Source organism: Rhizophagus irregularis, chromosome 3 (assembly GCF_026210795.1).
Source record: "Rhizophagus irregularis chromosome 3, complete sequence".
NCBI classification, from domain to species: domain Eukaryota; kingdom Fungi; phylum Glomeromycota; class Glomeromycetes; order Glomerales; family Glomeraceae; genus Rhizophagus; species Rhizophagus irregularis.
The window spans coordinates 4,333,984-4,349,585 of NC_089431.1; the positions used below are offsets into that span (position 1 = coordinate 4,333,984).

The following is a 15,602-nucleotide window of genomic DNA, read 5'->3' on the forward strand; positions in this document are numbered from 1 at the left end:
ATGCTTGAATATGTAAGAAAATATAACCCCTATCCACAACCACCTAAATTATCTTATAAATAGCCAAAAACTTATACGGAAGATGATCATATTAGTCGAATTGTAGAAAAACGTATTTCATCAAGACAAAAGAAACCAGTTATAAGTAGCGGTGAGGCTTTTTTGGCATTAGAAATTATTGCAGAACGTTTAGGTTATCCCAATAGTTCACCAAGGGATGTGAACTCTTTAAGTTTATCGAACAAGAAATCGAAAAATTAGGTCATGAGACATTTATACGAGTATTACAAAAGAAACTATATAGAAGGACATATTCCACTAAAAAAGCTAGTAAAAAGACAAGTAAAACAAAACGCCACTGTTCAGGTCTTCTATTAGCACAAACTTATGATTCTTCAAATGAGGAAAGTATAACTGAAGGAAGTGAGACATAAGAATCAAATTCTGATTCAGATAGTAAAGTTGTTATTTGGGCTCACGCGATGTTGACAGCGAAACAGAATATGAGACAGACTGTGAGACAGAGACATCTTCTAATAGCGAGGATAATGAACCTTACAGATGCAATAAAGTTAAAAAAAAAGAGCGTGAAAAAGAATGGTAAGGAGGTTAAAGAAGTAACAAAAAAGAAATCTACCAAGAAAAAAACTGAGCAAGGCTCACGAAGTAAAACCAAAGACAATGGAGTTAAGAATAACAACGGAGTTAAGAATGGTAACGGAGTAGTTATTTCTCGAAACCAAAAAAGGATATTAACGTTAAGATATATTTCGAGATCATTAGTCGCACAATATCCTAAGAAATTGTGCAAGAAATTTTCCTCCATCTCAACAAAGAATATATTAGCACAAAAGACATGCTTTTAGAGCAATATATCCTAAACTACTTTCCTGAAGAGAAAGAAAAGATATGGAGGACCCAGAAATATATATAAAAGGGTCAGGTTAAATCATGAAAATCTTTCCTTTTTTAGATAATTTTTGATAATTCCAGTCAGAATTTTATTTCCTATTATAGTAACTGACTGACATTATCGTAATTCTGGCCCTGAAAAAAGGCGTACAGCTCGTAGTAAAAATTTTTTTCATCACCTGACCCCTATATATATTTCTGGGTCCTAGATATAGAAACAAGTCACAGAAGTATATGATATTTTGTTTATTTGTTATCAATTACAGGTCAATTACCAGAAAATACGCATGCTGTTGATCTAGTATTTGGTGGGGACGCCAGATACAAACGGCAACCTATAGGATTGAGACAGAATAATCTAGCACTAAATCACGCAATCAAGGCATATCAAAAGGCACAATCGTCAAATTATAAAGGATCAGGAGATTCCCAATTGCATAAGACACAATTATGTAAAGTTCAGTCATATGCTATCCTAAGGCTCCAAATGATGTGGCTTCGATTTGTTGCAAAATAGACACAGAAATTATCTTATATGCGGTGATTGATGAGTGATACGAATAGTAGTAGAATATGGTGGAAGTGTTGAGTAGAGTATAACGTGGATGGGACATTATACTCAAGTGATAAATAAACACCTCGGCCCAAGCTCAGCCCAGCAGTTTGGCCGGGTGTCTATTCATCACTTGAGTATGGTTCACACCCTTTATGTTACACACCGCTAAATATCACAATACTTTACTCAACACACTGGCATTACTCTACTACTTTTCGTCTTATCTGTGATTGACACAGGATCAGATTCTTCAATCATTTCACAGAATATTTCCAAGAAGCGATAGATAAAAATGGCTCTCATAAAATAACAGGTATTGCTAGTTTGGCGAAAACCGTAGGGACAATCTATGACTAGGGATGTCAAAAGTTCAGTTATAACCGATTATAACCGGGTTTTACCGATTTGGTTACGGTTTGGTTTCAGTGATTTTGGTGTTTATATATATATATATATAGTATTCTTATTTTTGAAATAATAAGAAAATTTATCTTTTATACGTTGATCACATGATTTTTCATTCCGCTGAAAAAATTCGCAAAATTGACATTATTATTGTAAAAAAATTAAAACTTTAAGGAATATTATCAAATAAAATTATAATTAACACTTTCTAGCATTAGTTCATTCAATTTGCAGCAATTCGGTTTTATCGGTCAGTTTTGCAGTCAGTTCAGTTTCAGCTGAAAACCACGGTTTTAAAACCGAAACTGACCGTTGGCATCCCTATCTTATCTATGACCTACCTATAACTATTGGCCAAGGGAAAACGAAATACATTTAGAGATGGTTTTCTGGTTGTTAAAACAGAAAAGGATAAGAACGGAAAAGACAAATCATTATTAATATTGGGCGTACCTTGGCAACATCAGGCTGGATGGGAACCTATAATGAAGGGCGAGTTCACAGTAAATTATAATGGCAAGATCATAATTATCCTTTTTTTGATTTACCAAGTCCAAAGAGAAGTGATTACTATGGAGAATAAGTTTCGTAAGCAAAATTTAAAAAAATGCTTAGAATGTTCTGAGCAGAGCTTAAAGTACTTGAAATGCAACTTAAACTAGCTCTTGAATATGGTCTAATTATTGCTAAAGAAATGTGACTTATTTCAGCAGAGCAGGGCTATTTCTAGGCCAAACCCAAAAGAAAATGCCTCGCAACAATAAATTAGTTAAACTAAGAAGTTCCTCCGGAAAGCACTCTTCAGACAATGAAAGTTGCTTTAATAGCATCTTTATGTAATTTTTCTAATTCATTATTGTAGGAACTGAACGATTATCTTCCAAAGTATATTTTTTTCGAATTCTGTGTCAGTTTTAGGGATGGCAACGGTCACGGTCATTAACCGGTTATGACCGGTCCGTGACCGATATCGGTCGGTCAAAGACCTCTGACAAACCGTTTGACCGACCGGTCTGACCGACCGGTTAGCCGACCGTTTGACCGACAATCCTGAAAACATTTGTGAAACGTAATTTAATAAAAAAAATGTTTCGCAAACGTTTTTTTAATTATTTTAATAGAAAACGTTGCGAAAACGTTTTTTATTAAGTATTTCAATTAAATTACGTTTCGCAAACGTTTTCAGGATCGGTTAACCAGTCGGTCAAACAGTCGGTTAACCGGTCGGTCAGACCGGTCGGTCAAACGGTCGGTCGGTCGGTCAAAGGTTCTTGACCGGTTATGACCGACCGATGACCGACCATGACCGACCGTTGCCATCCCTAGTCAGTTTCAATATCACTTCGCAAATTGTTCCATCTATCTCACTCATAGACAGTGCTATATTTTTTCGGTTCTATAGTACTATCATTTGCTTGACTAGGAACAAAAGTAATAAATAAATCGTAGAGAGTAATAATTATTACTTCCCTTGCGGAGATAATATCTCTGATTGTTGTTTTCAAACATACAGTAGCAATAGACTTTTCCGCAGATGTAAGAGTTTTTCTTGTCTCCTGAATAAGCTTCTTAGAAAAAGTGATTTTTTTGTCTTTCTCTTCTATGGATTTGCTTATGGAGGCTTCATGAGGTGCAATGCGTTACATTTTGTTATTATATTGATCCTCCAATTTTTTCTTTAATGAACGTAAGTCATCTACAAATTTTTTATGTTCATCTTGAAAACGTTTGAGATTCAGCACTAAGAAACTTGATTGGTTATTGTTTTCTGAATTTCTAATTTTGCTTGTTCCAATTTCTCCACATATTTTTTTTCATGTTGATGCAACAGATTTTCATGGTCAGTTATATCTTTTTCTCGTTCAGGAAAAGATTGTTCGAATAAAACTAACCTGTTAAAAGTATCAATCCATACCTGGGTCGTATTAGCTGTTGTTTTCAGTCGCTGACGATCCTTTTTCTTTTTCTTTGCGTAATTAGCTACCCCCGATTCAACAATTCTTCCACTTCAAGACGAATACCACTCGCCTCTTCTATCGTTAGCGGATACAGTATTTCCGAGTTGTGAGACGTCGCCATATATCATTTTTAATAGAACATGGAAGCTGATTAAGTTGTGTTGCGTAGTATGTGTGGAAAGATGGAAATAACAAGTTACTCATTTATCTAAAGAGTACTCAACAGCAGACACATGAAAAAAAAATCTTAGAATTCAGAGAACTATATGTATTCCTAGAATCAAGGAATTCTATAAATTCGGTAATGATAAAAAATATGAGTTTATCAATTTATTAGATTTTATTACGTTCACAAGAAAAAAAAAAGCAGAAATGATAGGAATTCGTGTAATTCAATGAATTTGTGGAAATAAAAAATAAACTAAATATGTGGATAAGAACGTGTAGACTAATGGGAGCCCATTATTTAGTTCAAAGCGTGGGACATATGCTGGAGATCACAATTTTCATATTTAAGAGTATGACCATGAATTTTTGATTTGATTTTGTATAGAGGTAAAATTGCTTAAATTTTATTAGTTTCGATAAATTATGTACAAAGCGGATAAAAGGATCATTAACCAGTGCCTCACCTTATACTGTATATGTCTTGAATGGAACATGATTTCGTCACGGAAATCGACCAACGTTTACTCTACATTAATAAGGTCAAACACCATTCAAAGATCACCAATCATCTTGACAAGATATTTCTGAAGAATTGTACTGTACATATCAAGTTCTGTACGAAAAATAATAACATACATGTCGCACACTCGCTACGTCACATGACAAAATATACAGCAAAGTAAAAACGAGTCTTTACTTTATTATTTGTATAAAAAAAAATTATATATACTGCGTTATGATAATAAAAAATATTATAATTCTTTAGGGTTTGTTAGAAATATTAATAAAGAATACGTTAAGAAAATGTGCATAGGAATCATGATTAAAAAATATGCTAAATCCCTAAACCACCTTCCTTCTATATGTCTTAACATCGAGTAATGATTATGTGGCAAGATCATAGTGTACATATATAGTTCCTTAGGTACGATATTAAATGCGCCAATATTCGATCCAGTTAGCTCCATTCGACCACTTGTTTTATTAAATTTAAACACTCTAATTATTTCAATAACGTCACGGCCGATTACTTTATTAAGAATATCATCCTTTTGTAGATCTAGGAGCATTTGATTCGTGTACCCTGTTAATGTTGAGAACGTTGTTTGGTCCAGAGCCTTGATTACAATGTTCACTTTTCTTACAAACGGCAATTTTGGTTCCTTCATTGGAAGGAGTTGCATTGCTTGTTTTCCCGACTTTATGATTTGTCTTCCTGGAATTTCCGTTAGGGCGAATTTCATTTATGTATTCTCTTTTTCCGTTAACATGTCGTCGGGTTCCTTAAAAAAGAATTTTATAAGTATGGCTAACCAAACATACACATGAAAATGATAGTAGATAGACTTACCAGTTGATCTTGTTTGAGAAGATCCATTATGTTCGAGATTCAGATTCATAAGTATTTCGTCGTGCTCTTCATACGGACATCCGGCCTCAACCCACTTATCATATTCCGTCCAATTCACGTAACTCTTAAAATTCTCACTTGCTTCTTTAAAATCTTCTTCGGTAAATTGAGGAAAAAGAGACCGTGGAAATTGAGACTCTGACATATTTAAGAGTTTAAGTAGTGATGTGATGTCATTTTGATGGGTTTTAACAGAATTTAATGTAACACGACTCAAGTGCAATTATTCTGATTTGTAATGAATCGATCTCACATGACCAGGAACCTGTAAATATTATTTCGATTTGAAGTGAAGATTTGACTAAAAATTTCGATTTATTTCGATTTTGGCATGTAATGAGTAATCGTGTATATATTGGTATCCAATATATATTAATAGTATATAGATATTATAATTTATCTCAGCGACTTGGTTTTTTTGAGTGGGTGAAATCATATACAGGTTATGCGATCGGCGGTGAAAATTATTAACTAATTGGAAATGATATTATAATATGAAAGCAGATGAGTGAGAGGGCGGGATGCCAGTGGCAACACTGCAAAAAGGGGCTTTCATTTTTTTTATATCAAAGTCACACAATAGATATGTAGTCCCCGCAGATCATATGATATGTAGTCATATAAGCGGAAAAAATTATGGAGTCAAAAATGAGAACTCCCCGCAGCGCAGGAGAGGAGTAATCATGTGATATGTAATCATATAAGCAAAAAAATTTTTGCTTCAAAACGCCCACTTTTCTACTACTTTGAGAATTTTTTACTATAATATTATTGTTTATTTTCATTCATTCAATAAAAGAAATAAAAAGTTTCGGTTTAAAATGAACAGGAACAAACTATAAGTAAGTCTAAAGTAATTCAAATCAAAACGTAAACAAAACCGCCACAACGACAGCGCCACCCTGGTGTGTATAAAGGCTAAGAGGAGAGAAAAAATAAAAAAAAAAGAACTAAATAGGACGAATTAATCTATTAATATGAGAGAAATCATGAAAATAAATGGAAACATCTATGCTATTAAAGAGAAGAGTATCTCTATGAGATTGCCAAGGTCCTGAATGGAGAAAATTACAAGAGGTCCATCTAATATACGCAGATTCATCTATTCTTGCGTTAGGTTTTAAGTACGGGATACCATGGAAAGCGTTTTTATATTTGTAAAGTTTAAATATTTCCTCCCATGTATCACATGTTCTATCTCTATCACATGAAGAAGACACGTGCCGAAACGTTTTTTCGTATAGATGGATTATGTTATGTCCCACCATGATATCAGATTTTTGTAAGCAAAAAAAAAAAGTTTTTTGGGGCTGTGTATCCATTATTAATCTTGATTTACAAATTCACTTAACTAGATACAGTAAGTGTCAATAATTTTAATCGTCGAGAAAAAAAAATTTTTTTGTTCACTACATAAGAAAATTGCAATAATAAAAAAAATAATTATTAATGTAAGTAGGTGAAGATTTTTCTTGGAAAAAAAAAAAAATTCGAAAATTCTTCGTGGTTTGTATGTACTGAATTGAATATTTGCTTAAAAGTGTGTGTGAAACATTTTTTTGATCAACCCCAAAAAACTGGAATAAACTAACCTTTCATGACAAGATAATTCCTTGGCAGTTTATTATAAATTCACATCCGTTTAATATATTCAATACAAGTTTATTTAAATGATGGTGGATTTTTTTTTAAAAAAAAAGAAAAAAAACCACTTTACGTTGTGCAATAACACAAAAAAAAAGAGATTATTTCACTTATCGGAAATATGTTACCCCATATAGTAAATTAACAAAGGTTTTACCGAATTAAACTATGTTGATCCCAATTAACGGATTTTAATAAGGTTTTAAAAATTTTGTCGCACAAAGTTGATACAAAAATTTTATTATTAATAATCGACCGTGATCGTGGATTAAAAAATTTTCTTTCAACTATTATAATAGTTAAAATCATGTCGGAAATAACTTGTCATGATATTCCTCCAGTTAAAAGTGATTATGAACCTATTGGAAATACAGTGAAAGTTGCCGATTTTGATGTTTATGTTTCAATACCAGAAAATAAATCGAAACCTTTCAAAAAAGCAATCATTGTTTCTTACGATATTTACGGATTTCATCCAAATCTAAAACAATATTGTGATATTTTAGCGAAAGCTGGGTTTCTTGCTTTACTTCCAGATTATTTTCGTGGACAAACAAGTGAATCTTTTGAAGGAGGGTAAATATATAATATTTCTATTTAATTTTTTTTTATAATTTAATACAACTTTTAAAATGTGTAGACTTCAAGGTATAATCAAGTTTCTCAAGGAGAATTATCCAACGGAAAAAAACGTAGAGGATACTTTAAAAGTTATTGAATATTTTCGTTCAGAATATGGTGTTGAAAATTTTGGATTTACAGGATTTTGTTGGGGTGGAATTCTTGGTTCAGTTCTTTGTTCAATTAAAGATTTTGATGCTTGTGTTTTAATCCATTATGCTCCTGGAATTCAACCACCAGAAAAATTTGAAAAATCTCAATGTCCTATTGCATTCTTACCTGCAGCCGGAGATGTTGATAGCGTGAGTTTAATAAATAATCTCATTTTAATTTTTTATTTTGTTTTTATTTTTATTTTTACTAAAAAAATGTTTTTATTGATTTAGCAACCTTTTATTGATGCTATGAAAGATAAACCATTCGCTGATAAGAATATTCAAAACCGATTTAATGATATGAAACATGGATTTGCAGGTTCTCGTGGAAATCTTAATGATGAATTAATTAAAAAAAGGGTTGATGAAGTTTTTGAAATCTCTATCAAATTTTTTGCTGAAAATGTTGGTGTTAAATATTAAAGACTGGCCTTTTGTTTTTTTTTTAAAAAAAAAATGAATAATAATGAAAATAAATAAAAAAAATAAACGAGAAATGAATGAATAAATAACTAAAAATAAGTTGTTTATTTATTTTTCCTTTTTTTTTTAACTATTTTATATTTTTTACAATGAATCATTAAAATATCTTTGGTCAAATTTCAAATATTTAATTTTTCAAGTAAATACTGGCTCTAATTTTCATATTTTTTTTTAAAAAAAAGAAAAATATTATTTAAATGCATGAGAGTTCATATTTTTTAACGTTGTCAAAGGTTAAATCCGCGAAATTTAACGCAATATGTATACAGTATATTCTGTAGTGAAAGTGTGCGTATTTTAATATTTATATACGTTTTTTAATATTTAAATGCAATATTGTATTTTTTTCGTACAAACAGTAATTAATGAATTTATTACGTAATTATTTTTTGCGACTAAATCTAAAAGATAACTTTTTATCTTTTTTTCTACGATCTCATTTTTTCTGCAATACATCATCAACCTGCGCCACATATAAATACGTTAGGCTCTCGCGATAAGATCGAAAAGACCAGTCGTAACATTTTTTTTTTATTTACGATTAATATTACAAACATAAGCAAGCATTGATGTTAACTTTAATTAAATTTAATTGGACAGGATCGAATTTTTATGATTAATTTAAAAGTTTTATTGAATTTTTATTTATATACTATTAGGTGCAGACTTTCAAATCCACTTAAAAAAATAATTAAAGTCAAAGAAAAATTATCATCAGTGGGAACTGGTTGCTATTTAGGTAATACATAATCATTAAATATGATTAACTTTTTTGTAATATATTTATTTTTAAATATATTAAATAATCACACAACTGACGACTTACAATTCCAAAGTCTTTGCAGGAAATAATAAGAGCAGAAGCCTTAATATGTATATTTAATGAGTAAAATGAAAAAGTTATTAAAATAATATTAAAAGAAATATTTAAATATTAAAGTATATAGCAATTATTAAAAGGAAATAATAAAAGTAATAATTTAAAAGTAATAATTTTAAAAAGGTTTCATTTGAAATTAAAAATAGTCTAACATGAGAAGAAACGTTCTATTACATCCCTATGAAAAAAGTCTGTGTGATTTTTGTTGAAAAATCATTCAATTAAATTCACTACGATTTCTGTATATTTGACCATACAATAATTGTGCTAAAAATTGCAATAAATCACACAATTATTGCATGGTAATTCATTCAATAATTATCCTATTTTTGACCTGAATTTATACAATTATTGTGTGATTTTTGAGCCAAATTTTTTTAGGCCATATTTTAGGAATTATAGGTTAAATTTTACAGTAATAACAGGCAATTTATAAAGTGAAATTATGAATTTTTTTTATTGACTTAAAATATAAAAAATATACACAATATTTCATAAATAAAATACTAAATTTGATATAATCATAAATATAAAAATTTGTAAGAAAATAAAATAAAATAAAGTATGTTAGTAACATGAAAGTAAATTAGTATTATCAAAGAAGAAAGTAAATTATTAGTGTAAGTAAATTATTAGTATTAAATAAAAAAGTATGAAGTTAGTGAAGAAAGCAAATTAGTAGTGTTAAAAAGTACTAATAAATTATTAGTGTTAGTAATAAAAAAGTATGAAGTTAGTGAAGAAAGCAAATTAGTAGTGTTAAAAAGTAAATTATTAGTATTAGTAATAAAAAAAAGTATGAAGTTAGTGAAGAAAGCAAGTTAGTAACATTAAAATGTAAAAAGTTAGGAAAATAAAAAGATAAAGAACACGAGTTTTTCTTACCTGATATTTTAAAAGAAAGTTGAAGAAAAGTTAAAAGGTTAAAAAAAACATAAACAAAAACATTTCGCGTCGTCATATTTATTTTGACGATCAGATCACGTGATCAACATATATAATTTTAAGAGTTGATTTTTACCGCATAATTCTGGCCAAATTATAATTCCGGTCAGAACTAATTGTGTAACCTAATAAAAAGTTTTTGACTTTTTTTTAGTTACAAGATGATACAAAAATTTCACCAATGGGTCCAGAAGATGCCCATTTATAAGCAAATATGCAGTTGAATTTTATGTAACCTTACTGCATAAATCACTTTACTTAGGAAAATCTATTTGTAATGGTTAAAAGTGGTCTATTCGACCCTAAAAGTGGTCAAATGTAACCATACAGGTAAGATGGAAAGTAGTATAGTAGGATTACCCAAAAATTGCTTTCTGTATCCTAAATTTAAGTCTATTTTCAAGTTGTACAATAATCACAATTTTTATTGTACAAAAATTGAATGTTTTCTGTATCCTAAATTTAAGTTGTATAAAAATCACACAAAAATTGAACATTTTCTATATCTTAAATTTAAGTTGTACAAAAATTGCATACTTTTAATATGCTTTGAAAAGCTTCATAGCTATTTTTATCCAAAAATCTGCAATAATTGTACAATTTCCACACGGACTTGAACAAATATTGTACAAAAATTGGATGATTTTTTTTCATAGGGCATATATAGTACAAATGAAATGGATGTGAAACTTTTTACTTTTTTTTCAAAAATATTAATCTTTTATTTAATATTTACTAACAACGATGTTGCAACCATAGGAAATTGTTCCAGCAATAATGTGATATTAAAGTATCACAAAGCTCACTCAAATATTATGATATTACTATGAAGTTGGTAAAGACCACAAATCAATATCAAAGTGGATTAGATTATAATAAATTTAAAACATATTGTATATAGATGAATTGAATTGTATGTAAAGATTTTAGCATTTTTCCTTTAATATTGGAAAATTTTGTTATTTATATTAGAGGTCAATAATTTCTTCAAAGTTTATTGGAAAATTACAAATAAATTCTTGGATAATATCGGAATGTGGATTCATTTGATATAATCTTTAAATAAAGATGTACTCGGATGCAAATAATTCCTTTACTTTTTAACGGTGTCCAATCATACAAATTACGTTGTAAAATGAGAATTATTAATAAAGCTTTTGATTTGACCCATTTAGTTCATTGTGTATTTATGAAGAAATTTCGTAATATCTAATCATCAAAATTTTCACTGATTATTGGAATAATGATAATGAGTTATAAATTATATTTAGTTCTTTAAATATGATAAAGAAAAATTTTGAAAGAAAAAGACACAATAAAAAATCAATAACCCAAAAAAACCGAAAAATAAATAAATATATACTATGATATAAATTTAAATGACTACAAATAATAAATGAATTTGCCATAATACTTGATGTTATACAACCAATTATTAATAGTGTATTTAAAATTTAAAAAGAAAAATTACTTTTATAAATTTTGATAATTTAAACTATTTTAGAGTATCAATATCAAAATCAATTTCATTGGTAATATACCCTACATTTGAATAAAGAAATTAGGTTTGCAATATTTAACTAAGGGTTTTCATTTACAGAATAAATAAAAATATGTTTTCATACCATTATTATCAAAATTCACATCAATATCTAAGTCGATTTCTTTTGTAAGATAATCTAAAGAATATATAAACAATTTTATTAAATTAAATCATGAATTTGATATATATTTACGAAAAAGTAATTACCTTCACTTTTATATAATTTTTCTCTTTTAATACTTCGACCTAAATAATTAGTAGACAATGATTTACTGAAGTTTATCAACTAATTACATTTATTTGCAATCGACAAATATCATACCATATTCATTATTATCTTCAATTAAATCATCTTCAACTCTTCTTTTTAATTTTTCTAAATTAATAGATTGACTTTTTGAACTCCTTAAAGACATTGCAGAACTAATCATGGCACTTAAAGGTCTACTCTTATAAATGGCACCTGGATTATTTTTTGGAACAGGTCCAATATCTGATGATTCTATGATTTCAGTTCTAACACCCGTTATATTGCAAAGTTTGTTATATATATGATTAGCTGTCGGTCTTTTACTTGGATCAGAATGCCAGCATTCTTTCATCAATTCAATATAACCTTCAGGTGCATTTGTGACAATTGGTGGTCGTAAACCATCACAAATATCAATAATAAGTTCTGTATCATGATTTCGATCCCAAAAAGGTCTTCTACCTGTCATCAACTCCCACATAATCATTCCAAAACTATATATATCTGAAGCTTTATTATATTTTTGTCTTTGAAAAATCTCTGGAGCCATATAAGGAATAATACCATAATTCTCATTATCATCTCCAGATTCAGTTGCAGATTTACTTATACCAAGATCACCTACTAGTACCTCCTTATAAAAAAATTTATTTCTTTTTCTATTAAAAAAAATATTTCCACTGTGAAAATCCCTATGAATAATGTTTAATTCATGTATTTCTTTAAGTCCACGTGCTATACTCATTAAGTTATCCCGCTTTGTACTCCAATTAATATTAAAAAAATCTTTAGTGATGTAATGTATCAAATCACCTGAATCATAATATGGCATGATAATCATGATATCTTGAGAATTAGGATCTTGAGTAACTCCAAAATATACGCCAACATTGGCCGATTTAAATAAACTATTACTAGCTCTTGAAGAAAAGTCATAAAACACCTTGAGCTAAAATGAAGAAGCTTATTATTTATTAATATCATTAATGGATTAAAATAGCATACTATGTACTATACCTCGTTCAACTCCTTAGATGTGATGTTTTTAGAATCATTAATTTTTTTGAGGACAACTGTATAATTTTCGGAACGAATAACTTTTTTACATTTATAACTAATAACTGGGCCATCAATCCAAGTAGCTTTATAAATTTTACTAAAACCTCCTTCAGCAATAAATTCTATATTTTTAAATTGTTCGTAAGGAACATATTCCATTTTCCCGTTTTTATTAACAAGATTAATTTGTGTATATCTGATAAAATCATCAATAATTTTATTTCCGCTTAAACCGTAATTATATGCCATCTTTATTTTGTAACAAACGTGACAAATCTGATGACTTTCATCTAAAGGTTTCCTTCTTTTATTACATTCGGGACATTTACTTTTTTTATATTTTGATTTAACAATGGGTTGTGTTGGTTGAATTAAAAATGTATTGTTCGAGTCAATTTTATGTTTATAGTTTGTTGGTTGTTCCATGTTTTTTTTTTTATAAAAATAATTAATTGAATCAAGGAAAACTGCTGTCTAATATATACTTTTTTAAATTTAATAATTTAAACAAGGGAATTCTTTTTTTCGAATTCTATACACAATTTCTAGAAGTTATTGATGGGAATACAACTTTCTAAGAAATACTGGCGAGAATTCTATATGCAAAGAATTCTATAGTCACACATGATGCTGCGTAACTGCATATGCGGCACAGCTGAATGAGATTATATTTTTAGAAATATTCTACGATAATCATTGTAAACACGTGAATTATTACTGACGAAATTATCTTTTAAAAAAAATCTTTTTAAAACTGCTCTTCTCATTATTAGTAAGTGGAGCATTAATTCATAATAAAAATATTAAGACGAGAAATTTTTTGTGTCAATACAATGATTTATGACTTACGAGACTAAAAATAATGGATTAATAATGAACAGGAACATGTTATGACGTAATCAAAGATTGAGAAAGCTAAAAGTGTCCATTTAAAAGTAAGTCAAGGACTTATTCTGGTTTTGCAAAGTTACTGATAAAAGAATGAAACAGGAATAAAATTATAAAGCTTGAAGATATTACCACAAAAAGTCACATATAATTATTTAATAAAAAATGAAAATTATGTTTATTATGTTTACTAGAATTTATTTTTATTCTTGAACGAAATACTTAATTTTTGATAAAATTATTTGTTAAATTTACTTCGATTGAACGTGCCAAATTATCAGTAGTATCAAAACTAAAAGTATAATTATTTCAAAAAAAATTTTTTTTTATCCCGATATATATCAAGTGTTAAATTAAATAGGAAATAAAAAAATTAACCCAAATTAGAATTGATATATTTATCATTTATTACTAAATGTTTATTAAATGTAGCAATAAATTGGTTATGGTTTTAATTTATAATTAATTATTATAGCCACGTCTTACTATTGAAATTTTTTTTAAACTTCTACATGAATTTTATACTAGAGATAGATAAAAAAGTCTTAAATTAGAAGATAAGAGCAAGATAATTTTATGTATTTTATATAATTAGCGTCTAAGGCTGTGAATTATTTAGTATTAGTAGTAAATTATATTTGATATTTCACTAAATTGGTTGCGGATATTGATATTCTCACGGGTGGTGTTTATTTAAAAAGATGGGTAAAAGTCTATCAATATTGGAATAAAAAAGTCTATCAAAATAAGTATATTTATTAAAAGGCTTTATGGTACGGATACCGTGAGATAAAAACCAATTATTTCACGGAGTCTCTGTGGAATATCATGATTTTCACGACGCAATGTATTTGTTGGTAAAATAAGTCTTCGATTTCCATTTAAACGAGAAAATGAAAATAATCAAAGCAATAAACATCATTACAATATAATTGGGCAAATAAGATTTATTACTTAATCATCAAATACAATATACGAAATTCGTAAATTATTCATAAATATACTACTAACAGTAATTGATCTTTTTTTACGAAAATTAAATGTTTTGTCGTATATTATTTATTCTAAATCGAATAGTGACAATAAAGTATTATTTTAATTTAGCTTATTAGTCCGAAGGACTATGCGCGCGAGGTGATGGATGTTCGTGTAATTCCCAAATTATTCGCTCATCCCAGGAACTGAACCTACGTTTCTTAAATTACAGATTCCATAATTTAACCATTACTTCGGGATTAACAATGGTTAGTTTATAATTAGTATTTCTGTAAGTTTATTTAAAATAGGAAACGGCCAAAATCATTGTAGTCCAAAAGCGAAATATTAATATTTGATTAGCAATCCTTTAATGAACCTTATCAATCACTGCGCATGTAATAAAATTTAAGGGCAAATTTTTCTTATTATGATAGCCATATTAAAAATTATGGTGCCGTATAGTTATTAATTATATAATTTATGTATGTAGATCAAAATCGGCTAAAATAAATTTTATTGGTTAAAATTGATGATTTTCGAATCCATAATTCTGGCCAAATTTTGCTTAATTCCGGCCAATTTTATAATGCCGGCCTAAATTTTATAAAAATTGAAAAATGCAGTTCAAATGTAACATTACATTTATATAAATAACTTTCAAACTAAATATAGAAAATAATACTTCTTGACAACATCTAAGAGTGTGTTGAAAAATTTTTTCAAATACTTTTTGTTTTTTAAGGTGG

At 28.5% G+C, this 15,602-nt stretch overlaps 4 protein-coding genes across 4 annotated transcripts; 2 read left to right on the plus strand and 2 right to left on the minus strand.

Moving 5' to 3' along the window:
* Positions 1-1,429, plus strand: OCT59_021067 (uncharacterized protein; the record flags this gene model as incomplete). Its single annotated transcript, XM_066149604.1, has 5 exons — positions 1-12; positions 64-151; positions 262-423; positions 493-714; positions 1,179-1,429. The coding sequence occupies 5 exons, from the start codon at positions 1-3 to the stop codon at positions 1,427-1,429; spliced, it is 735 nt and encodes a 244-aa protein (XP_065990493.1).
* Positions 1,430-5,043: 3,614 nt separating this feature from the next.
* OCT59_021068 (uncharacterized protein) lies at positions 5,044-5,555 on the minus strand (the record flags this gene model as incomplete). Its single annotated transcript, XM_025311356.1, has 2 exons — positions 5,044-5,282; positions 5,351-5,555. 2 exons carry the CDS (start codon positions 5,553-5,555, stop codon positions 5,044-5,046), a joined length of 444 nt encoding a protein of 147 aa, XP_025172588.1.
* A 1,765-nt stretch (positions 5,556-7,320) lies between these two features.
* Positions 7,321-8,436, plus strand: OCT59_021069 (uncharacterized protein). Its single transcript, XM_025319910.2, has 3 exons — positions 7,321-7,630; positions 7,695-7,977; positions 8,062-8,436. Exons 1-3 carry the CDS (start codon positions 7,362-7,364, stop codon positions 8,251-8,253), a joined length of 744 nt encoding a protein of 247 aa, XP_025172589.1. The 5' UTR covers positions 7,321-7,361; the 3' UTR covers positions 8,254-8,436.
* A 3,197-nt stretch (positions 8,437-11,633) lies between these two features.
* Positions 11,634-13,416, minus strand: OCT59_021070 (uncharacterized protein; the record flags this gene model as incomplete). The annotated part of the gene is made up of 6 exons (XM_066149605.1): positions 11,634-11,680; positions 11,764-11,817; positions 11,889-11,927; positions 12,004-12,393; positions 12,745-12,880; positions 12,949-13,416. The coding sequence occupies 6 exons, from the start codon at positions 13,414-13,416 to the stop codon at positions 11,634-11,636; spliced, it is 1,134 nt and encodes a 377-aa protein (XP_065990494.1).
* Positions 13,417-15,602: the final 2,186 nt, after the last annotated feature.